Source organism: Sparus aurata, chromosome 4 (genome assembly GCF_900880675.1).
Source record: "Sparus aurata chromosome 4, fSpaAur1.1, whole genome shotgun sequence".
NCBI classification, from domain to species: domain Eukaryota; kingdom Metazoa; phylum Chordata; class Actinopteri; order Spariformes; family Sparidae; genus Sparus; species Sparus aurata.
In genome coordinates this window covers 9,583,377-9,609,044 of record NC_044190.1, presented here as the reverse complement: position 1 = coordinate 9,609,044, position 25,668 = coordinate 9,583,377, and the positions used below count along the sequence as shown (strand labels likewise).

Here is a 25,668-nt window from a genome sequence, read left to right as displayed (position 1 = left end):
CGCTAACAGAAATAGGATTTGTGAAATGAAAAGCCAGGTCATTTGGGTTTAGTTGGGGTTGTCCATCTCTACAGCCAAAAAATGTGATGTGTTATTTCATCATGAATGGAGAAAAAGGGCTGCAAACTGTGTGAAAACACAATACAGTTGTCATTAAGATCCTGGACAAGCCTGCTCTGCAAATGCTGGAATAGATTAAATGTTTAAACACAAAGTCAAGAGCCATTTTGTAAATGTTGTAGATCACAGAAAGCATTTGTCAGTGAAGATGTAATGGTTTTACAGTTGGGTCTTGTGCATGTGGAATCAGATGTTAATAAAAAACATAAACACCACATGAAGAAAACTATAGAAAACTTTCCTATCTTCTTAACTTTTTAATATATCCAGTGAGACCTTAGTTAACAAAAAAAAAAAATTTCAACTATCGCTTTTGGGCATTCCTTTGTGTGCAGGTGTTCTTTATGAAAGGCTGTAAACTTTAATAACACTCTCATAAGATTGACTGAAACCACAGCTTTGAACACTATTTGTATAAAGGTGTCAATGTGGTTTTTCTTTGTGCAGTGTTCAGTGCAAAGTAATTTATTTTCCTTTACAAAACAAACCTGGGCACACCTTGACCTTGGAAAGTACCAAACTGCTGCAACAGTTGATCAGGCACAGCAGCATCCTTCCATCAGGCGCAAGGGTCGAGGTTATAGATTGTATTTCTGTGGTAATCCCTTGAGGTAGTTATTTTTTAATCAAAATCCCAAATTGATGTCTTCGGATTGCTTCTCTTGTTAAATCAACAAGTAAGAACCCCCAAACTCTTCACTTATAAATGACAAAGAACAGCTGCAAATTCTCACATTTAAGTGACTAGAGCCACAGAGTATTTGACATTTCTGCTTGAAAAAATAAACTATTAATCGATTACCCGTTTAATAACTGTCTTATAACCATTTAATGTTTTTTCAGTCAACTTATCAATTATTATAGTAATCATTGCAGATAGACTTCTCTGAGATTTTAACAGAATTTCAAGATGCACCAATAGGTACCACACAGATGGTTTAGTGCAAGGAAGCGGACTTCTGGTGACTGACCACTGCATGGCAGCATATTGAAGCTCACGGCTTCTGTCAGCTGGTAAACCTCAAAATTTATTGAATGTAAAGCTTCCATATTTATCCAGAATTTCTTTTAAAGTGTAGCCATCTGAAAAATTTCCATGTCTACAGCTATACTGTAAGCTAGGCTTCCTGATTCATCCCATTCATCATGACATGTTGGGGAGGGGTTGGTTGGGGGCTTGAACCAGGGTCTGGGTTTTAAAATAGAACAAGCCAAAGTACATTCGCAAGCAAAACAGACTAAGTTCTGTTGATTGGAAAGAGTGAGGAGCTTGTGAACTGTGTGTCGTGGGGTTTACTGTTAGCCCCGGTGGTCACAGGACAAACCTGGGAGCAACAGAGAGGTTCTCCCATCGAAATCCTACATTTATTCTCACTCCGGTGTGGAGGCCGTCTAAAGGTGCCTTGTGTGGCTAAACTCTGAGCATTCCTGCTGGTTTACTGTATCAGTTGGGACTAAAGGGCAGCTGGTGGGTTCAGGTTTACCAGGTTCAGCTCTGTTGCTGCAGAAACAGCCTTTCAGGTGAACCAAACAAGTTTAATCTGTCAGGAATGATCTTTTGCTAAAGCTTCCCAGCGCATTTGTTCTCACCTTGCCTCTCATGTGGAAAAGTATTTATGAATACATTCCCCCCTCGGGCAGTCTGTCACTAACAGGATGGAAATGAGGAGTAAACAGACTTGCTGCAGTATGGTGGCAGTGTATGAAGCACTAGCTTAGAGGACGCATTGCTTCCTTTTTCTTGTCTTATGGGGCTTCTAGTGGATTTCCTCTGATTGTCTGCGGATAGTCTGGGTGCTGCAGCCAGCTGGGAAAAGGTTATCAAAAGTAAATATGTGATCTGGAGGCTCATCAAAGCGGTAGAGATAGGCTTGTGTACTCAGCTGTTTAAAATGTGTCATTGCGGGAGGAGAGGGAGGGGGACTTATTAAGCTGCTACACCTGCTATCGGTATTTTCACTCTGCTGGTGCACCAGATGTACATTTTGATCATAAACTTTTGTTAAGTGTCTCCGTGAGCGAGGTCAGGAGCATTTCCCATGAAAGATGGCCATGCTGGCACTGCACTGAGGCCACAGAGGGTGAAGCTTCAAGGCTGTGGTGATGTAACATCACTAGGCAGTGTGTCTTTTTACAGGCTTTGGTGTTGGGATTGTATTAACAGGTATGCAGCTCGCTGAGGGCTGCTGACAGTGTGCACTGACAAGTAGATTACAGAGAAAGACATAACCGCCATACCAGCACACTGCCTGCCTTAAATCACACCAAAGGCATGTTATAATGGCTCACCAAAGCCTCTGGAGAGGACTCAAGCTCTCAGCAGCCTTGGTGAAAAAGCCTACAGTTTCTTAACCTCTGTTTTATGTAAGAACCAAATTATTTTCCAATTAAAATGACAAATGTGTAAAAATGTGTTTACAGGTCTTAGTAGGGTACTACTGTATATGTTTAAAGTAGTATAGTAAATAGTAGCATGTAATCGGTAAAATCACTTTCAATGATGTCACTTACTAGGTATGTTGCATTCTGGGTAATTTACGTGCCATGTTTTAAAAATGAGACTATGTGAAATTATAAAGGCTATATTTGCTACAGCTCTATCCATTTTGATCGTTTTGTTTTTAAGCTGTCTATAATGTGTCAAACAGTGCAACTTAGCCACGAGTGACATCTTTTGAGCTAGGGCTGCCCGATAAATCTAATTTTCATCGTCATCGCAATATGAACATGTGTGATAAACACATCTCAAAAGACTGCCTGACACGTGATGAATAAGAAAAATCATTTTGTTTACATGCGCCATGCATGCACCGTGAGCGTGCCAACATTTAGCCTATCAGAAGGAGCCATGGATACAAGGGCCAATCAGATGAAGCCCCAGCTAGCCATTAGCTACCCTGACAAAATTAATCGGCATCAGTTTGGTGGTGATTGCCAGGTTATGATGGCTGAGGGAGGAGAGAAAAGTGATGAAAATGTGGTCGATGAAGACCTTGTGGTGAAAAGAAACAGCACTTCTGCTAGATGGACTTATTTTGGATTCAGGAGAGACGACGTGTTACAAACACAAGTACTGTGTAATTTATGCCGAGCAGTAGTTCCATCTTCTAGAGGAAACACAACCAACCTCCACCACCACCTGCAGTACAACCATAAAGACCTACGTGAACAATTTAAAACTAACGTTAGCCATCATTAACTGTATAGTTAATAATATGCAAACTTCAATATTTGATTATTTATAGCAAGTTATATCGTCATCGCAATATTGAATAGTGTTATCGCACATCGCAAGTTTTCCTCGTATCGTGCAGGCCTAGTTTGAGGCAATTTTATAAGATCATCAGCTTCCTCTGGAGCCACTAAGGGCTTTATACTACTTTTTTTTTTTACTTTTACTTTTTTTACATGCACAGTAGTACACACCAAGACCTATAAATACACTTTACTTTGTATGTTTGGTGGAGTTAACCTTCAAACACATTTTTCAGCAGCGTGTTGCTACATAATGAGTTACAGCTCCAGTGTGCTTTGAAACTTATATCACAAGCAGGGTTGAAAACAGCCAACCATGGGAAAGTTTTGCCTTGGATATATTTGTTGTCTGTTAACTGTGGTAAAACAGAATGAAAGTACAACTTGTTTTGGCCAGTTTGCTAACTTAATTGGTACCATTTGGCTGCACTTTCTTTGGTGTTTCTCAGTGGAGGGATGTTTTTATTACTGCCCTTTATTGATGGTGCCTGTTGTCACTTTGTATAGAAATTTTAAAATGTCCCTGTAAAGGAACCATGAGTGTAAGTGTTGGAGAAAAATGGTAGATAGGTGAGGTGCCATTGAACTGAGTTATATTTATGATACAATGTAGAGAGAGCTCTTTATTTATGGTGTGATTACATTTCTGTTTACAATATCCTAAGCACATTTATACGTCTGAAATGTTACATTGACAGTCAGGAGTGATGATTCTCAGTTTCAATTTGAAGGTGCTTACATCCACATTAGATTAAACTGTTTATATTTTTATACACAATTCACCAATTTGATTAATCATTAATTTAGTTGAAACCCACATAATATTTGGTTATTAAGTCATATGCAGTCATATTAGATGAAGACTTTGAAGTTCATAGATATCAGAAGACACTTGGTGTGTTCCCTCTTAGAATTACGTGTCAGGCCTGTAGGGCAGCCACGTTCAATTGTTGCTTCATGTTGTGTGCAAACCAAGATGATATTTGTTCAAACATCTCTTAAGCACACTTACAGTTCAAAGGTAACGATAGGGAGTGTGTCATCCCTTTCTCTGAGCTGCACTGTAGGACTGCTGTGACATCAGGGTGTTGGAAAATTACTGGCTTTCATGAACTTTCCCACAGTTGAGCTGAGTTTGAATGCTTGTATGTTTTCTAATGGTGGAGTGAAGGTGACAACATGTTGATTTCTTCAAGTAAAACATATTTCTGAAAGATGGCTGGAAACAAGCATGTTTTGCAACATCTGGAGATCATGGTTTGTTGGCCAGGATATCTCCGCAGCACCACATAACTTTACATTTACCAAAAAATTGGATTTGGATATTGCACTTGGCCATATTGTGTTTTCCATAATATTTCAATGAATTGTGAAAAGAACAGACGACATGTTTGTAAGTCACATTGGAATATAAACTCATGACAAATGACCAATCATTACTGAGGGGATACACTCTCACTTACTTGTTTGTTGTACTTATTTATTTGCTTACCTGCAGATGGCAACAGGGTAGTGTCATACAATCATAGTAGCCTATCTTTCAGAGTGTAGCTGACTGCAGAGCTGCCGTTCAGTGGTTAAGTTTAGAGCCATTGGGCTGCATGACTAAAAGATTCTGATATGTCAGATTATTCACATCTTGTTTATTTGTGGATAAACACTAGTTGGTTAGACATGTTGTCATGGGAAATGTTTGATCTAGGCAAAAATGTAACATTCAAAAAAAAAACTTGAATGTTTTGATCCCACAGTAAATAATTACTGACTGTTAAATTGGGAACATGATCTTTTGTAGAATATAAACAGTGATGACAGTGTGTAGCGAATACATTTTATACCTTATCCAATAGTATGATGTGTCTGTTTGTGCTTAGCTGTTAAAATGTGTTGAGGTTTGGGGACATGTTCAGTGCCAGCACAGTGTTCATGGTGTTCTTTTTGATATGTATCTTGGGGAACTACAGATTTTGGTACTAATTGTACTATTCTTAATGGATTTCATAATTTTCTGCAGACTTTTGCTGGTCTTATAATCACATTTAACTTCAGTAACCATGAAGCATACTTCATAGCCTTAGTGTACTGTCATATGTTAAAAAATAGTAGAGAAATTAAAAACAAAACATGTGCTTATTATGACAGCTTTATTACCTACTATAACTTAATTTCTTACATTATACAGTGAGGTGTGTCATCTAATGTGGGAATATGTAAAGCTCACGACACATTGCTCTAGCACAATGTCAATCTCCTAAAAATGAAATGACATTTATTTTCATAATTAAGCCTTCAACACCAGCTCTAATGGTAAATTATAAAATGTAGCAATTAAGAAATCAATTGTTTGCTGAGTGTGCATTGTCCTTCTCAAACCTCTCTGCATCGCATACATTCAGTTAAACTTTATAGACCAGCATTAAAGAAGTGGTGTGACAACCTGTTAGCTGGTCGGTGTGAGTTTTCCATGACTCACTGCCCTCCAGCTTTTGAAGTCTAAATCCTCCTCTCAGTGATGTGTGATAATGGCCTCCATGTTTCTGTGGGTGCTGCTGGGGCTTCAGGCTAAGTATTGTTCAGAGCAGAGGACACAGGTGGGAGTAAATGTTGGAAAGGCAAACACTCCACCCATCATCACCGATCATCACCATCATGATTTACCAAAAGTTTCCTTATGTGGCTTTTGATTATTAAGGGAGCACTCAGGATTCAGAGGAGTGCCTTGTTTTCATACTTTTCTTTGAAGTAGTTTCAGTTCGATGTATTTCTTTGTCCAAACAAAGACAGAGTCTGTGACTAAATAACAAAGAATGACTCAAGAAGTAAAAAAAAAAAAAAAAAAAAATGTAAACAAATGTGTTCCACGCTGAACTTAAAACTACATAAATACATGTTTTTGCAATTTGCTCACATCAAAGGGTGGACAAGTGTTCTTTGTTGTCTCGCTTTGATCAAAGGCCCAGACATTTCCGCCTCCACGGAAGAAAATTCTTCAATTCACTAGATTACAGTGCATGTAAAGACTTTAAGAGGTTGATACTTTTGTAGCCGGAGACACCTCACCTCAGTTCAAAGTGCTGTTTTTATCCCTTTTACCAGCAAGGCTATAGAAATGGCGATGTCGGTCTGTCTGCCAAGACGAATCACACCAGCATTCATGGTTTCCAGAGGATGGGGCCGGGCAATATATACAATTAATTTATTTTATCATTGTGAGCATTTTTAGCATGTGACATTACAGAGCTGCTAGCTTGACTGTCGTAACATGAAGAATGATGTCGCCACAGTACTTGTGAAACTCCTCCATGAATCATTTGTTACTTTGTTTTATCAAACAGGCTGAATTTGATCAAATGACAGTGTTTACATCTGTAACTGGTGATACCTTTTATAGTTTAATAGGTTTTGTATTTGTTTTTTCGCCTTTGATGTCACTGTACAATGACCTGGGGTCATAATAGGTGGACACAAGATCAACAATAGCCTCAAGGCAGAGCAATATAAACTTTGTTGCACTGTTAACGTCAGCTTAAATAGAACATGACTCAAATATTTACTTTGTCACACCATCTTAAGTTGGCTTTGAAAATGGCAAATATGTTCTGTCAACAGCAGCATTGGTCAAGTGTACAGTCAATATTTAAAATATGTAATGGATAAACATCTCCTTAAAAATATCACTAGAGAATATTGTTCTGTATATTGTTGCATTGAATAGCTATTGAGTGTGTAAATAAATGAGGAAATTAAAGGTCATTTGTAAGAACACATTCTCATGTAATTGTTATGCTGTTTGAGTTTAAAAAGAACGGGCAGATATGTTTGCTTTAGCCAAGACCTCTCATAGTGATGATGATACTGTCGGAGAGCTACAAATAAAAGGATACAGCAAAAAAAAAAAATAAGAATAGAGCCAATGAGGTGCTAGATATTTAAGTTACGGCTAAACTAAAAGTACTATGATCTCTCATCATCTCCCTCTGTTTCCTCCCTGCAGTTTGTGGTCCGAGCATCGACATTGGCAATGACATCAGTGAATTCAGGCGTCTCGAGAACTGCACGGTGGTCGAGGGCTACCTGCAAATCCTCCTCATCGGTGACAAAAACAACAACAACATCAACCAGGAAGTTTTCCGCTCCCTGAGTTTCCCCAAGCTGACCATGATCACAGACTACTTGCTGCTATTCCGGGTATCTGGCCTGGACAGTCTGAGCGCGCTCTTTCCCAACCTTACTGTCATACGTGGACGAAACCTCTTCTACAACTACGCTCTTGTGATCTTTGAGATGACCAGCTTGAAGGACATTGGCCTGTACAACCTGAGGAACATCACCCGTGGTGCCATCCGCATTGAGAAGAACCCTGAGCTCTGCTACCTGGACTCCATAGATTGGTCCCTCATCATGGACGCTGAGTTCAACAATTACATTGCTGGGAACAAGCAGTCCAAAGAGTGCAGCGACGTTTGTCCAGGCATCATGGAGAACAACCCTCAGTGCAGAAAGACCATGTTCAACAACAACTACAACTACCGCTGCTGGAACTCCAATCACTGCCAGAATGGTAAGATGTCTGTCACACATGATAGCTCATCAGGGATTTGAATTGCAAATCGATCGTGCAGACAGTCTAGCCTTTGACGTGATTTGCGTAGATCTGAATTTGAGAGTGTAATGAATGGCTCTGTGCCTACAGCTGTGGCCTGCTACCTGTCACTTTAACTGCTTTAGCTGTTGTGTTTTGGCTGCAGGGAAAGAGGAAAGCAGAGGGGGATGTTGTGATGCATGACTTACTTGTCTCCAGATCTTTGCTGTAATATATCTCAGGTGTTTATCCAAGTAATGGAAGCATGAAGGAAGAGCCTAGAGAGAGGTATCAATTAAGACTTTAATTTTACCTCAGCCCATGTCGTTGTTGAGCAAGGCTTTTGAAATGTACACAACTACTACCTGTCAAATGTCAGCCTCTGTTTAGTTGACTACAAAAAAATGTACCTGTTGTATCACAGTCTACTGTGAGCCTCTCAAAAGAGGCAGTAGCTCACATATTCATGTCTTGTGGTGCTTATTTGTTACCATGAAAGTTCAATTCAAGTGCTCTCATCTGCCTAAACAAAGTGAATTAAAGCAGTAAATGCCCCACAGTTTGATTAAATTACCCAAAGCACAGTGAGTGTGAACTCTCCCTTTAATTTTGTGTTTACGACTGCAGTGTTTTCGACGACTTGTTTTGCTGTTGCATTTCAGACGATGTGTTTTGGCTGACTGAGTGTGCGTCTGGCTGAATTGTTTCCCTGGTGACTGGCGCCTTGCTGCAGACTCAGCATGTTGATGTTTTCAGTCTTGTGACATGGAACTGTCACAGAACTGGCCTGGACTGCATGCATGTCCATACACACACGACAAGAAGCACATCACCCACGCTCGAAGTGCAGACAGAAGCAGAGATGCAGATATGTCAGACATACACATATAAGCCTGGCCTGCTTTGTTGATTGTTGGAGTGGTAGAGTGTGGGCATGTTGGAAAAGAAACCAGGAGGTGGAATATGTTGGAGGAAGACATGTTGGATGGATGGGTGGATGGATGGATGGATGGATGGTGGATGGATGGATGGATGGATGGATGGAGGGGGTGTCAGGTGGAGGGGCAGAACTCTGTGCTGTTTATTATCTCCCTTGTCAGCAAGAAAGCAATAGTCTGTTTGTGCCAATGGGCTATAGACTCTTGTAAAGAAAAAGGGGAGGTTTTCTCATCCAATAATACAGAATGTGGGTCCGTATCATTTAGCTTGTCATCATATGGATTGTGACGTATGATGTTTTTCCATTACATCTGCCAGCCAGGCTCTACTTGGCGCGGTAGCCCGCTGTGACCAGGGTTTTGCATTTCTCTCACAACTGGCCTACCTGCTTGAAGGTGTGACTTAAACCAATGACTTGCTTTCTTCAATCCCTGCAGTGCTATCAAAGAATCCCTGCTAACAAACTTGAGCCACTAATTCAGTTACAAACACATTTCCTATACTATAACTTCTTCACAATAAATGTATTTATTTAGACATTTAAAAGCTTTTATTATGAAGCAGCATTACATGAAGCATTGCGTGTCACATGGTAAAACAGGCCGCTTGGAGGCGGGGTGACTAGGTTCTACTCCGGAGCAGGTCCATCACCGGCATTGCTCGGCTCATCTCAACGTAGTAAAACTGGTGATGGAAAAGCAAAAAAGCGCAGCTCAGTTTGATTCAATGGAGCCAAAAGTGCTTGTGGAAAACTGCACCAGTGAATCCACAGCAAGCTCTATCTACAGCTATGTCTACGCCAGTAACAAGGTCACCCATCTTGCAGTGTAAACTCAACAACAGGCAGTTGTGACTCCACAATGTAAGAGGACGTTACACTGAAATTTTGGTGTTTAATGTTGAGTTTTCTGAGTGTTCTAATGATCTAATATTGACATTGAGGCATTTTGACTGTATGAAGGCGTTAAGTAAAACAGTACTGATAAAAGCCCATCTCTCGACAACAACAATGGACGAGACATAGCTAAGATATGTTGTTTTTTTCAGGGCTGGATGTGGAGGACAGGAAATAGATTTGTAAATAACTGCAACTAATACTAAATGCCTTGGCTAGTAGTACTTCTATTGCTGTTGCTAATATGACAATGTTGCTGCTGCTTTTCTTACTACTACCCCACCTGCTAAGCCAAGTACTGTTATTACTAGTGCTTCTTTTTCCATTAACACAACAACACTTTATATTGATTATGGATGTTTTGAACAACTAATTTCCCTGACATTTAGACAAAGTTGAAACTTTTGGGGGTAGATTATTCAAACAACAGTGGTGTTGTTATGTGATTGCAGTGGTCGGGGGGAGATGGAATAACACTCTTAATGGCTGAATGTTATCAATAACACATAACGTCAGTAATTGACTTTTTGTTCTTTTTTTAAAGAGCAACATTTGCCTTGGATGATATGACATTTCAGTATAAATGATGTCAATATGTGATTTAACGATGTGCATTAATAAAATAATACTAATAAGTTTAACCGGCTAGTGTTTCTGGTGCCGACTAATGAGGCTACCGACGTCAAATCGATTGACGAACTAATAAAGCACATCCCTACTATTGACAGTAGGCCTTACCAACTGCTGCTGCTGAAACCACATTTAACACCACTGCAAGTAGTGTTAAGGCCACATTCCTCTTGTTTGCAGCTGCGTGATGTCACAGACCAGCAGACACATGTACACACATACAGACCCCTGCTTCACTATACTGTAGAGCTGTCCCAAACAGTTATTTTTCAAATGATTATTCTAGCGATTATTTTTCGATTAGTCGACCAATCTAACGATTAATTTAACGTTACATGACCAAACAAAAGTAACATAGTAACTGTAACTGTAGGCTGAGCAGCGTCTGTCCTCCCGTCTGTCGTACCAAATCTTCGTCACATTTCTGCCTGAAAAACAGCGTCTGTCACCAGCAAACACCTTTAACTCACTCAAGTGGTTGTGTTGATAGAAATCACTGCGATGGTCAGCCCTCCCGACCGAGACTTCAGTGAACTTTCCCCCAGAAAACAGCCTCCATCCCCACAAGCGACCTGTTTACTGATGGCGATTATGTAATAATGTAATTTAGCGCGAAAAAACGTAACTCTTTCATCTTCCAGGATGTTTAGGGGGCCGGGTTCTCAATCAGTACACATTATAAACGGTCTGCGGGTTTAGATTGACAGGGGGGGACACCTGGGAAACACCCCGACGTCATCATCATGACGTCTACCGTCACGTCTCTTTAGGAGCGGCGGTGCAGCTTTCTGTGTGAATTACATGGCGGTTCGTCTTTATTCCAGCGGTGCTTCGCACTGTGTGAATGACCAACGGCGCAGGTACTACCACCTCCTGTTTGGGATGACGCGTCGACGCAAATTATTCATGTCGACGAATTTATGTCGTCCCAGCCCTACTATACTGTTGTTTACCTGGTGGCAGAAAAGGTTAAGTAGTGTCTGGGTTTTCTTTTAACTTAAAAATTGTTGTCTTTATTTAGACAACAAGGAACAGGAGAGAAACGGCAGAACTCTCAAGAGAATTAATCAATATAGACTCTATCCTAAGCAACATGATTGCAGTTTGTCCCCAGTCATATCTCGGAAACTGAAATGAGACACTAGCTCCATTCACATTACGTGCGAGAATATGAGCAGATTTGCCGCATCACCGTCTTTGTGCAGATGTGGGGGGGGGGACAGTTTTGCTGTGACTTTGATGTGCTTCCAGAGGTTGTACCAGAGCTGCAGCAGAGGCGAGCTGGTGTCTGTGTGAATGGAAAAGCAGGAGGCGTGGATCAGGGGTGTGTCGGTCTGATGGTGATTACAGTCTGACAGCTAAACAGATCCTTCACTCATCAAATAAAAGGGATATGTCCCACACTTCAACCCAAAAAGCAACGTTACAGGACCAAACAACAGTAACAGTGGTATTTTTGTTAACTTTTATACTAGGAAAAAATACTGCGATAATACATGGAGAAGTGTCTGTCATCCCGTCTGTTATCCTGTCTGTCCTACTGACTCTTCAGCACATTTCTGCCCGAAAAACAGTGTCTGTCCCCAGCAGCAGAGCCAGGCGGCTCCTGCAGTTGAGCAGAAAACTTTAACTCACATGTCTTTGTCACCTTCTACTATTGTATTGTTTTACTTGCTCTCTTTGGAAACTAATGTTGAAAAAAAAATCACTGTGAGCCCTCCCGTCGAGACTTCAGTGAACTTTCCCCCAGAAAACAGCATCCCCACTGCAAGTGAGAGAGCCAGACAGGGTCTGCTGTTTACTGATGGTGATCGTGTTATTATATAATTTAGAGCAAAAAACGTAACTTTCTCACTTTCCAGGATGTCTGGTGGGTCAGGATCTCGATCACTCACACACTCAAAGCTGCTCGGTTCCGTGTGAACAAACAAAGGCAGAGAAAGGTCGAGCCTTGCTGCGCCAATAATGCCTAGTCTCTGTATGAAAAGGGCTACTGTGTTTGTGTTCACTTGGCATCTTCCTATGCAAGAGGTTTTGTAAAGTCAGTTGAGGTAGACTAAATATAGAAGATGTGGAGAATGACCCCGTGAAGATGCATTCATCTGGGCTCCAGAGGGAGTGTGTTAGCCAGGGCAAATGGGCCATCATTCGTCGCTACCGCTGCCTTAAAACAGCATTGATCTGAAACAACATGAGCACTGCTGCTCTCACTGCAGAGACTGCATTGTTGTGCTATTTATTAGGCACTTTATTGGAGAAGTCTGGTGGTAGTAAAGCCAGGCTTCATTAAAGTGAGGAAGGCCTGATAGCTGCTGGGGTACTTGGGCTGGCTGACCAAGCAGTGTTCATTCCCTCAAATTGTTGTCTGGAGGCTGCAGATCAGATCCTGTTTTTATGTATGCTGTGCAACCCTGTGTGTTAGTAGTATGCAGCAGTAAAAACGGTAAAGCCTGATGCTGCTGTACTTGAAATTAGAGCGGCAACTTAGTCTGTTCACTATTAACTCAATTAATTACTAATTGGTTAGTCCTTCGGCCCATAAAACACCAGACAATAGTGAAAAATGTTTCCTCGAATGTCTTGTTTTGTTCGCATTCCAAATACATTCTGTGTACTGTCATAGAGGAGTAAAAAAAAAAAACAGAAAAGAGTCACATTTATGCAGCTGTAATCAGAGAATTCTATGAGGAAATAGAAAACGATTATTAATTGATTTTCAAAATAGCTTGATTTGATTTAGTGGTTGACAACTAATTGATTGACCTTTACAGATCTTTTAGGAATCAGTAGTAGTTTGTTTACTTTTAACAGTAGTATGAAACAGTCGGGACTACAGAGGTCCATATCATGATGGTTTATATTTGTCTCTTCTGATAACGGCCCAAATGAGGCTTCGGTAATCTTATCTGGGATCTATTGTTTGATATGTGCCTTGCTCACAGGCCTTCTGCTGTGTTGGCATGAATGCAAACGTTGTATTCAGAGGCATTTTATTTCCAGACCCGGTCATTCATCAGGTCAATAAATGACGGAAGGGAAATGTGCTAGCCCTGTTTTCATTGAGTTAATATAAAGGACATGCTTTCAGCCTGAACTCATTCATAAAACTGTTACGGGGCAGAAGAGGGTTCAAAGCCCATTTGCTTCTCTGGGAAAGTGGAGTGTTTTTTAGTGGTGGTGGCGGGGGCTGCATTCTCCCATGTTTACTTCCTTCATTTGTTTTTTGGAATCTGGTTTGGGTGTTTTTGTCTCGTTCATAACTCACAGGCTTCTTCTAAAGGAGAACCATGTCCGTGCATGCTGGGAAGCAAACACACTGTCTCGCTCTCTTTCTCAAGCACACAAACCCGCACACACGCTCACACATTGAGCAGCATGGGGGATGTTATTCCGGTGCTTTGTATGGTCTGAGGAGATGAAAGCACATCATTAAAGTACAAAGTAGGTCTTCAGGGATTTACTGGAAGGAATTTTTGTCTTTTGTTAACCCCTGGCTGAAGGGATTACACATTAAACTCGAAGGATTGTCTTCAGGGTTGTTGCTCAGACTGCTGCTAGATTAATTTGCTATACTTGCCATGTCATTGCTTGCTCATTTATGCTTATAGTCATTTAGCAAACATGTTACCCTGATGGGACAATTGACCTCATGGATTAATATTAGTGTTTCTCTACTTGTTAAAAGCCAAATGTAATGTGCAAGCCTTTATATGCTGTATATGATCAAGTTTGAATTATGTTTTGTGTGACAATATCTGGGGTTCATTTAGGTCAAATACAGTATGGCACCAGGTTATTTGTTATTCTCTTGTGAACGGTGGTGTCGCAAGCCAAGACTGATTATGGAAACAAGTCTTCTAAACTCAGTGACTGTAGGATTTAGAAGTTTCTGGCTTTTGCGACTTCTAGTGGTAACATCAAAAACAGCACAGCACTGCCACTGTACCCCCACCATCATAACAACTTACTTTAAAAGGCTTATTTGGATAAGGGTAGAAATAGCCCCTCTAAAAAAACAATGATTAGCATGCTTAGTTCTGCCACATGATAGAAAACCTCAGTAGAGGGCACACAGGCAAATGTTTTTGATCACAATTATTGTATAATGCTACATCACCAACATGAAAGAAAATCCACAGGTACTCCAGGTTGTAGCCCATTTTCTTTAAACAAACATACAAGAAAGTAAACACCATGTTTGGGTACTTTTGAAAAACAACTGACCAGTCAGCTGCGTCCATATATTAACTGAAATTAGCTATTGCAGATATATCTGTTAGAGTCTGGACGATTCTTGATTTTTGGAGAAGATGCCAATAAAGGGGGGTCATTAAAATGTTATTTTATCAATATGTCAGCTGGTATACGGATTTGTTTTGCATTGATCCTTCAAATTTAGTTATCAAACAGTTGTGACAATGATTTGTAATGACGACAGGATATATTACAGTTTAACAATGAACGCTATAGTCTAAAATGACATCAGCTTACTAAAACATTAGACCTTACAGGAAACTTGATAATTTTGGAAATTATTCCTATCACATTTTCCTGCCTTTTGATCTCTAACAAAAGGTTTTCATATTGGCTCATATCTAACTAGGTATACGCCAATATCGACATAGAAGGTAATTGTCAAAACGTTTTTTTTAAACTTGCATATTTATGCCAACATATATTTTGTCAGATTTATTTCAAACTCTTAACTATCAAAGCTGGTATCTGCTTCAGAATTACAGAATCAGATAGGGTTCAGGGTGTTCAGCATGTAACCATATAACCACAGTGGTTTCATTCCACCTAAAGACCTTTGTTGCGTGTTATATGTCAATTCCTCCATGTTTCTTGTTTGTTTCAACACTGTGAGCTATAAAATGAAGACAAAATTCCACCCAAATCTTTTGTGGCCAAACACTGATAAAACCAAATGTGCTTATATTCTACTATCAATGTATCTTATTTGAATGGAAATGGATTAATTGGGTAAATTAGAAATCATTTCTTCTAACAAATCTGACCCTGTTAGATTGTCTGTTTATTCTGTTTTGGGTTTTTTTTGCAGAAACTAGTATTGCTGTGATTTATGAATTAAAATGCTCAATACACTGCCGTGCCATGAGTGAAGCTGTTTGTGTTAGCTGACATGCAGGCGACACACTGTCAGCTGTCTAGCAGCAAAACACACTTCTGTGTGTGTGTGAAAGAGAGCTAAGGGGAGTCCAGCAGAGAGAGAGAGAGTGTTGTGGAGTCAGTCCCAGCCCCCTCCCTCTGCTGTTTTCTGGTTGGTTTTGGATGTCATTGCTCCTGTGTTTATTTACCCGGTGCTCTTCTAGTGCTAAATCTGAGGCAATTTTTAAACGTACATTTTCTTAATTTGAATTAACCTTTTTTGCATTTCAACCTCAATGATGTTTGAGGAGTTTTCAGCTGTGCGTGACCTTAAATGTTTCTGCTGTCTGTCAGCCTGTTTGAGATGAGAGAGTAAAGAATATTTATACATTATACATTTATAGATTGTTTCTGTTATTTCTATGTTAAGTTGCATTGTGAGTAGGAGGCAGCCATGTTGGCTAGGTGGGTATGGAGTTAACAAGTTCACTGTTATAAATGTTTTAATTCAGGACATACTATACTGGGCTTTTCATTACTTGCATCGCTTCCACAGATGAAACTGACTGACACTAAAGAATATTATAAATTAATCTGAGCAATACACTAATGTTGTGTGCAGCACTTTACTGTTGGGAATGTCTGCTATATATAAAGAGCAACATGTGTGAATTACACTCATAAGCCAACAAAACTGACATATAACAGTCAAAATGCGATGAGTTAACTAGTGTATTGGTGTGTTATCGCGATATTGTGGATGAAAAGGGCATGAAAGGATGGAATAAAATATTGTGATTTTCTGTGAATGAGTTTTGATGGACATACAGCAGCTTGGTGCAAAAGCTCTGTTGTTCTGCAAGGTTGAAGCCATCAGATTAAGTTCAAACCAGATGACAAAAGTGTTTCAGTAAATTCAGATGGTGTGTCTCTGTATATGTGTTCAAAGTGAAGTTGCTTATGCAGTGCAAGAATACACATACACGTGACCATACATATAACCACGCATACAGAGTAATACAGTACATACGGTCACCGATACAGAACAACCACATAAAGGAACAGCACACAGGTTAAACTACAAACAGTATGTGGTGTATACATTATGTAAGGCTCTGGGGGGAGGGTGGAGGTGTTTTTGATCAGAGTAAATCAAAGCGGGAGGAAGCCCAGCTCCAGGAGAGAGCTCATGTTTCCAGACTGTTTGACCCAGTGATTAGGGCTTAAGGAAGCCCAGTGACTACTAGTTCCTGCTGATGTCTGTCTAATCTCTGCTATGATTAGCTCCATACCATCATGTACTGAGTACAGACACCCACTCTCCCTACACACACTCCTGAGGAGACTGACTAAGCTAACCTGGGACCATGTGGTTGGTTGTTTGCACCCCATGTCTTAAAATGTTTAAGAAACCCCTTCTACACCTGCAGAGATGTCACTAAGGACCAGTTTTGGACCAGATTGTGCTTGGCAAACACTGCACATACCTGCGGTCATTTTGACCAAAAGACATCAGGTCACTCTCTTACGTTTGTGTCGTTTACATTCACAACACAGGGTTTTGATTGCCAGTTGATAGCTAGTCACGTACAGAGGCTGAGTATGTCTGCATACATTTGATAAGAAATGCATATAAAACACTCTGGGGCTCTTTACAGATCTCGAGGCAACTGCCCCTAATAGCATGCTTAAAGCTAACTCATTTAACAGAGAATGTCAAGCAACTTTTTTTGATCCGAAATATATGTTTAATGTATCAGAAATGTGTATGGTTCCAGTTAAAACCAGTGTGTCAGAGTGTGATTTGAGTGGCAACTTCTTTATCCACAACAACGGAGCATGGCGAAACTAAAGAAGCAACAGTTGTAGGTTTTCATTAATGCCATAATGATCAGATTAATTGATTATAAACTATTATCGTGTCTTTGTTGGCAGTTTCACAGGATATGTTGCTTAAGAAAAATAGTTAATTTTCTGAATTCTTCTTTCCATTTTGAAATGTATTGAATTTGTCTGTTTGGTACAAACAAAACTTTGGTCTAAGTGTATCAAAATAGATCTGCATTACCCATGCATGACTTGGTTGTTTCCGGTCCTATTTTTATATGGTTCAGCAGCATTATATATAGGTCACTATGTTGGCTATACCACAACTACTCATAGTTGGTGTATCCAGCCCTGTGGTTTGAATCCAAGCGTTGAAACCTTCTGATGTAAGTCCCGCTTGGTTAAAAGATCTGTGAGAAAACTGGAGTTCAGTTTGCTGCTGACAGCTGACTGTTTCAGTTTAGGCGTTCTCTGAAAACAATAAGTAAAATGATGACACTTGATAACATCTTAAAAGATGCGTTTATTGTTTTCACCCACAGCAGATATTCCAAAGCAATTGTTGATCGTCAAATCCAAAATCACAACATACGATGATCCACAACTAGTCCTGCACCCCTTCCCCTGACCCAGAACCCGGAGGCTGTCAGGGCTGGTAATTATAGGGACTGCTTTGTAAACCAGGCACATCCATGACTACTTTTAGTGAACAGTCACACCCATCCCTGGAATTCCTGGAAGAGAACATTACTGGTTTGGTTGTGTCGAAGTGCCTACTGTAATTATGTGGCCTTTAATTGTGCTCTGTTAACACCGTCAGATTGGGATGCGCTGTGACCAGGGACTGAGATGAGCCTCTTGTTTGTGGATTTGAGGCTGGTTGGTATAGTTTGTGTTGTTTATAAAGGCTCATTTTTCATTGTTTCACTTTGCCGTGATCACAGTAGAATTGCAAGAAAAGGGGGAAATCCTTTGGCCCTCTTACAGGTTGTGGGTCCTCTAGAGTTTTGAATTATGTTCATGGGCAGTCGGCTTACCAGTCAGTATTTGCCGGGAATGTAACAAAATGACATTTAAAAAAGCAGTTGATAAATTGTACGAAATTTTAATCATCGATGATTCTGTTCTTTTTCTTGTCTCACCGACTTCCGAGCAATGTTGAGCTTGGGGGGGAAAAGTAGGATGGGCACGCGCACACACACACACACACACTATTTAATAATCCACATGACAGTATTTTGCTTTCAGCGTTGCTCACCATGCCCGAAATGATGTAAAGCTGCTTGCATTTTTTTCCTTTTGCAATTGCAGGTCCTACCAAAGCGTTCATTAGTAATGGTGTTCAGCCAGTCTTATCCAAGTTTACATTGGCATTTATTTCAGCACCTGGTGAGAAGGTAGGGCTGAACGATATGCAAAAATAACAATATTGTGATTATTTTGACATATATTGCAATCTGACTTTAGTGAGAATGGCAATTTTTCCATTTCTTTTTCACTGAATAAGATTTACAAAAAATGGCCTAATTTTTGGTGCCTCTGTACCAAACAAGCATGTCCCTCTGTGTCTGGAAAATATGCTTCGTAGGATGGTTGCACTGAATCTTGAACTTGACTATATTGCGATTTCGATAGTATATCAATTGTTAGGCCCTATGACCAGGCTCCTCTGAGGCTTAAGAATTTATTAATGATATTTCCAACCTAAAAAGCATTGTTTCACTGACTTCTTGTGGTTTCAGTCTGTTCCCTCTCTGATCACATCAATCATCACAGTTGGGTGTGGTTGTGTTTTGCCAGAGGTTCAGATACATGTCATCCTGAATAAAAGGTAATACATCACAACAAGAAGGCTAGAATCTCTGCCAGTCAAAGTAAAATTGATTAAATATGCAAAACATTGAGGCCTTGAGACCTTGTTGTGGTAAACTGCCCGGCATGTAAGGCTGCTAGAGAGGTACTGTAGGTCATTAGGACCGTCTCAAAGTGTATGGTAATCGTCTACTCCGCCTCCTTCATCCATTCCATGAAATTCCATGGATATTTCTGTCTTCCTTGTGCCAAGTAAACACACAAACACAAAGATTCAGGAATGTAGACAACTCCTTGTGATGCTGTGTGTGAGTGAGTGTGTGATGGAGTCAAAATTACTACATTAAAGGAACCATCAACATTTACATGTCACATATTTTGAATCTTTCCAAAGCTAAATGTACCAACTGATTTAAATCAGCACTCAGAAATCACAGCCGACTGATGTGGGTTAAATCAACCTGTGTCCAGGTGATGAATTAAGTATGTTAGAATTATAATTGATGACAAACGTCATTATCTGTATTTACTGAAAATGGACAAAACCCCCAGAAGTGACATTCTGTTATTGTAGCCGTTGATGATTCTGTTCCATTCTTTGTCCTTCTGAATCTGAAGCCATATGTGATATCTGTCCTAATCTTAATGTATCATGCAGCCATAAGTAGCAGGAAACAGCCTGTGTGATAGCTCCTTGTAAACCTCATCCACCCTGTTATTGTCTGGCCTCTGTGTGTGGAGGCACCAGGGACCAAGTATTTGATTTGTCTTGTCTTTTCCAGGTCGGTCAGCGTAGGGATGCCAGGGATTCCTTTTGTCTGTAGTTATCCTGTGGTGTCAGCTGATCTGACAGATGTTTGTCCCAACAAGTTCCACAAGGTTAACTGTTGGCTCTGTTTAGACTAGCTTAAACAGAATATTTTTCTGATGTTGCTTCATATGCTTTGACTATGAGGTAATTATTTGCAACTGTGTTGCTGAATGTCTGATAAGCCTGTTTTTTTTTTCATTCCTGGATGAGGAGATACAATAGAAAGCAAGGTCAAAGAGTAGGTGTTAAAGTTGCATGTAGAAAGGTTGCTGGTTGCTGGCAAAAAGCACATTTATTTATTTACTATAAGTTTAAACTTGGCATGGTCACCAAACCAGAGTAGTGTTTTGCATTTTATAAAATACTTTGGTGTGTTGTCTTCAATCATGCACAACTGTGTGAGATGCACATGTTAAGCTCTCTGACTTCCTCTCCCAACCCAGAGGACTTTTTTTTTTAGGTTAGACATTCAAAAATGAATAATGGAAAGGATTGTATTTTTTGCAAGATAGCATACAGTTTTTGCTTGAGTAAATTACACTTTAGTTTAGTAGGTTTATTCACTGGTTGTTTGTACCTGTTTGTGCTGTAGCAACATGCCCAGACCAATTGAGACCCTTGCAGATGTCTTGCCAAAATCCACACCACTTGTGCATCATTAGCTGTCTTTATTGATTTTCCATCACCAAAACCTTGTGCTGACAGGCTTTCTTAGGTGCTTTGTGACAGTAAAGTTAAACAACTGTTCTGTTTCTTCCAACTTTCGCTGAAGCAGAGGTTCCAAGCTGTTTGTTGTCAGCTATATGCCGCATACACTGACAGCCCTGACAGATAAACTTAAATACTCCTTCATTCACTGCTGTTAATGTCAAGCTTTCCATGCAATCCACACAACTGCAGAAATACCCTCGGGCTACTCATTCCCGGTTGTACTACACAATACTACAGGTATTGACCTGCATTTATGCTGTCACATTACTCAGCAGGGACATCCACAGTCTCAGGATCTATAGTCTGTCTCCCTAAAATGTAATGAAGTGTCTTCACAGCCCCCTGTGAATCCCCTCGAGTGAGCCCAAAAGTGATCAACGCATGTCCAGCTTTTCATCACATACAGGAATGATGTTCTCAGAGTGCTTCACCTCTGTTAGTGTTTTTCCCTTTGAGCAGACTGTAATTATCAACAGGAAGCTTCAGACCACACATCTCCTGTGGGACCTCTCCTCACACAAGGAGGAGCAAAGGAGGAGGAGGAGCATTACTCCAGCATTACTTTTAATTTCCCTGTCCGCAACACTATGCCATCTACAGCTCTTCACCTGTGCAATACAGCTGGTGCTTAACAGAAACAGTTCCTGTACTCAGTGTTAAAATAAACTGAACATCTGATTCCACTTAAAAGTGTAGCAAAGTCTTTTCTGAATGAGAAAAGCCTTTTGTACATGATTAATTTATTAATTTCATTGAGACAAGTGAAGCTGTTTTCTATGAGTCATCGAATTGGGATCCAAAAAAAAAATCACTTTGCACCAGCCAATGAAAACTGTTGCCCCTCTGTCCTTTTTCCAGTCATTGTTTCCATCCAAATGGTGCAAAGATTTTAAGCAAATTTCCCCCAAATTCTTCCAAATGCGATGAAAAACAGTGTGCATTTTGTCAATCAGCATTGTGAGAATATTCCCGAAAGGGCTCGACAAAATTGCATAACTCACAGAAATTCCTGTAACTGCGGTCCACTTTGTTTTTGTGTCTGAATGTAGCGATTTTGATTGTTCATAGATTTTGGCAGCCCAGACACAAACATGGCTGGTAGGGTAGATGATGTGCACACAATTCATCATTGTCTCCTTTCCTTAAAGCTCTTTGCAAGCAGCCGGTTTCTCAGCCTGAACTGACCTGCAGGTTGTCATGTCTGTGGTTGTCTAATGTCTCACCAGTTGAACTGACTTGCTGGTAGCTGCTGGGAGGCAGAACAGGACAGTACTGGTCATCCATGTAGAGCTGTGAATGGACTGAGTGAATGGAGATCCTTGTTGTACTGACGTAAATCAGCCTGTAGACGCACACACACGCACACTGACTGACTGACTGACTGACTGTTTTCTGAATGACTGATTCACTGACTGAACCTAAACACTGACTGGCTCGCTGCCTCCAACAGAAGATGCTTTGTATGAGAGTGGAAACACAGCAATATTGTTGTGTTTTGTGTCCATCATCAAGTTCTTGTTCAGTGTGAAAAGATTACACTGGTACTGTTTCTATCGTCTATTCTACTTGAGTGCTTGAGCACATTTGGGCTCGGTGGAGTTTGGAAATAGCCGGTTTGACATTGGGCTACAGGTGGTACATTTGGTCAGGTCACCAGTCAATCACAGAGTGAAAACTATCCACACTCACGTTCACACCTACTGGCAATTTAGGGCTGCACAATCAAAGAAAGAATACAGTATATGTGGAACTCCAATATGGCCATTTGCAATATCCAAATCCAGAATATGAAGAAGTGCTGTGGTGCTGCAGAGATTACGTGGCCTACAAATCTTGTCCTCGAGATGTGAGAAAACATTTGTTTGTAACAAACCCAACACATGTCATATCATTATGATTTTAATTGTTTTAAAGTGAAAATTTAAATTGTGGTATAAAAATGACCGATCCCAAACATGGCAAATCAAAACACAATTGAATATTCGTAAATACAATTGCAATGTGACTTTTTTTTTTCTTTTTACATTAATGCATAGCACTAACGGGGGGGGCGACCGTGGCTCAGGTGGTAGAGCAGGTCGGCCTATGTTCGGAGGGTCGGCGGTTCGATCCCCGCCCGGCCAATTGGGACATGGTCTTGTGTCCTTGGGCAAGACACTTCACCCAGCTTGCCTCGTGTGAATGTGTATGACTGCTGTATGTTTGAGGTGGTGGTCAGAGGGCCCGTAGGCGCTGAATGGCAGCCACGCTTCCGTCAGTCTGCCCCAGGGCAGCTGTGGCTGCTATCGTAGTTCACCACCACCAGTGTGACTGTGTGTGAATGAATGGGTCCTGGGACCCTGTCAGGCGCTTTGGGTGTCTTGAAAAGCGCCATACAAATCCAATCCATTATCATTATTTATTATTGTTAACTGGAGAAGAAGTTAACTCCTCCTCCAAAGTTTCCACCTCATCTTATGTCGTGTTGAGGTCAATATGATAAGTTCTGTTTGTGTTAATAGTTTCTGTATTTGCACAAGTGTAAAAGAAAGTGTTGTGATTGGTCGTATGGGCAAGGTAGCTGATGTAAACTTGGAAACAAAAGCTTGCATGTTCTGTTTTAGGGAAATGGAAAAACAAAATTAAATCCCACCTGATTAATCCTCTGGGAAAATACAGAGAAATTTCAGGTCGAAACATCCTAAATCAACCATTCAAGTTCAGGCTGAGAATGAAAGCTGTAGTGCACATGCAGTGGATGAGGCTGAATGTTGATGAATGAAATGGTGCAGATCAATATCCTCTTGTCTGCTGGTCAGTTGTAACAGACATGTTTTGAGAGGAATATTCTGGTAGTGGTGAATGTTTAGTTTATTCATTTTCAACATGAACTATTTGGAATAGAACTCTTTAACATTAGGTTACATCTGGAGGATGAGTGGGAGAATCAGCAAACAAAACAAAAAAACAGTTGAACAAGCTGGTGGATATCTAATGGTTTTGACGTTCACTGTTTGTTTCCATGTTGCTGGCACACAATGATCCATCACAAATGTATATACGAGGTTGTATACAAGGATTTTAGGGTTTCACAATCACAAATCAAACAATTCTGGACTTCTGATATTATTGAAACATTTGATATAGAACAAATCCTGTGATTATTTTTTAGATTTTTGATATATAGTGAAAAGTGAATGTGTTACATTGTTGTTTTAGGCATAATGCTACAGTCCTGCTATGATAGGACTGATAATTACAAGACCAAAGCATACAGGAAGTCCAAGGAGCCTGGGGGGCCTGTTCCTGGCACGCTTTGTCACCAGAGCAACACAATTAATAGAAAAAAAGCATCACAATCCAAATATTGACTATAGCCATTTCCACCTCACTTCCTAATGTAGTCAAGTTATTTATAAAGCCCACAGAGTTCTGTCTCCTGTTAAACCACAACAGTGAAACAGAAACAAGGGCGTTCTTTTTCTATATATTGTTTTTATATCATCTGAACAAATCCTTCATCACTTCCTCCCTCACCTACTCTGATCATTATGATTCAGTTTTTTCTGTTTACATTCTTGACCATGCAAAATAATGGAATGATTCAAAAGTACTACTATTTTGACATTTTGATAAAGAATTTAAGATAATAACTTGAGGGTTGAACCTTCACTTCTGAAGAATTAACTGGTGGATTTCTGGTAGGTGCTGTTGGATTGACTCAACTCTGCTGTCATCAGTCTTTGCCTGTCTTTCCCATCAAACTGAGGATGCGAGCTGAAAATAAGGATTAACAATCAGAAAGGCATTTTACTCTTAGTTGATCAGCCAATCGAGCGAGAGAGAGAGAGAGAGAAGGAATCAGTCTATGTGCCACTTTTGTTGCTCATATAGGACCCTGAAGTTGCGATGTGATTCGACAAAGCCACCATAATGCATTGGTTCAGATGTAATCCCCCATTTATTTCCTGCCGTTTGCCTGTGACTAGTGTGGGTTTCCCAGCCTACCTTCCTGCTGGGCTGATATTTCTGTTTCCCTGGAAGCCTTGTATCGGCTGTTTGACCCACAGCAGTGATCTTTATACTGCTGCTAGACAGAATGGAAGACGTGAATTGTTTTACGTAGACACTAGCAACACCATGACTGTTCAAAGTAACTTTCTACAACCCACTCCTTAATTTTTTAATACCCCCTTTCAGACTGAACATAAAAAGTAAGTCCTCTTACTTGATGTTGTTTTAGGAAATAAAATGTAATGTCCAGTGCAAATAAAGCTTCTTGAATCAACTTAGAAATCAATGAAAAACGTTTCTTCTTATCTCTCCAAAACTTACCTGGAATCTATTCATTTTTAAGTTTTAAGTCATCATTTCATGCTACACATTTAGATGTATGTTTGTGTTGTCTGGCTCCCCCCTCTGGCAGCCCTGCCAGTTAGTTTATGTCTGTGTGTGTGTTGCTTTCAGATATACGTGATATGTTAAAGGCTGTTCTTTAGTTTCCTCCTCCTCCACCAACCCCTTATCTGTGTCTTTAAACCCCTTCCTTCTTAGTATCCTCTTCTCCCACACCTCTCCTTTTCCCTCAGCCAAATGTGTACTCCTCTTCCTTCTCCTTCTCCTCCCCTCGTGCTGCAGTTCTGCATCAACCTGTCTCTGGACGTGCAGTAAGGAGGGTAAAAGCTGGGATCTATTATGTTGCAGATGTCCAGTGGAATGCTGATGTACACTGTATGCACTCGTCGACCCCTCCACCACTGTATAACCCACACTGGTCAGTGAGCGAGTTGTGTTTATGAGGCCGCAGACTAACAGCTTCAGCCTGAGCCAAACTTCAGGCACAGATTATCTCCTTCCTCTCTCTTCAAGCCCGAAGCAGTGCACTATCACATTGCAAAATTACACCTTTCCGACGCAGCTCCCATCACTCCATTGCAGAGGTCAGAGGGCGAGCTGGAGTCAGGGGGTGGCGGGGCCTCGGAGCAGAGAAAGAACATT

At 40.5% G+C, this 25,668-nt stretch overlaps 1 protein-coding gene across 2 annotated transcripts in view; it reads left to right on the top strand.

Annotated features, from left to right (window-relative positions):
* The window catches only part of igf1rb (insulin-like growth factor 1b receptor), a 46,666-nt gene that overhangs the window by 827 nt on the left and 20,171 nt on the right, over positions 1-25,668 (top strand). Inside the window, exons 1-2 of one of the 2 annotated variants that reach the window (XM_030414529.1) lie at positions 6,404-6,584; positions 7,370-7,936. In XM_030414529.1, the coding sequence (XP_030270389.1) occupies positions 6,485-6,584; positions 7,370-7,936 (667 nt within the window). In that variant the 5' untranslated portion in view covers positions 6,404-6,484. Of the gene's footprint in view, positions 1-6,403; positions 6,585-7,369; positions 7,937-25,668 lie in introns of those variants that run through there. The other variant, XM_030414530.1, reaches the window with a different exon arrangement.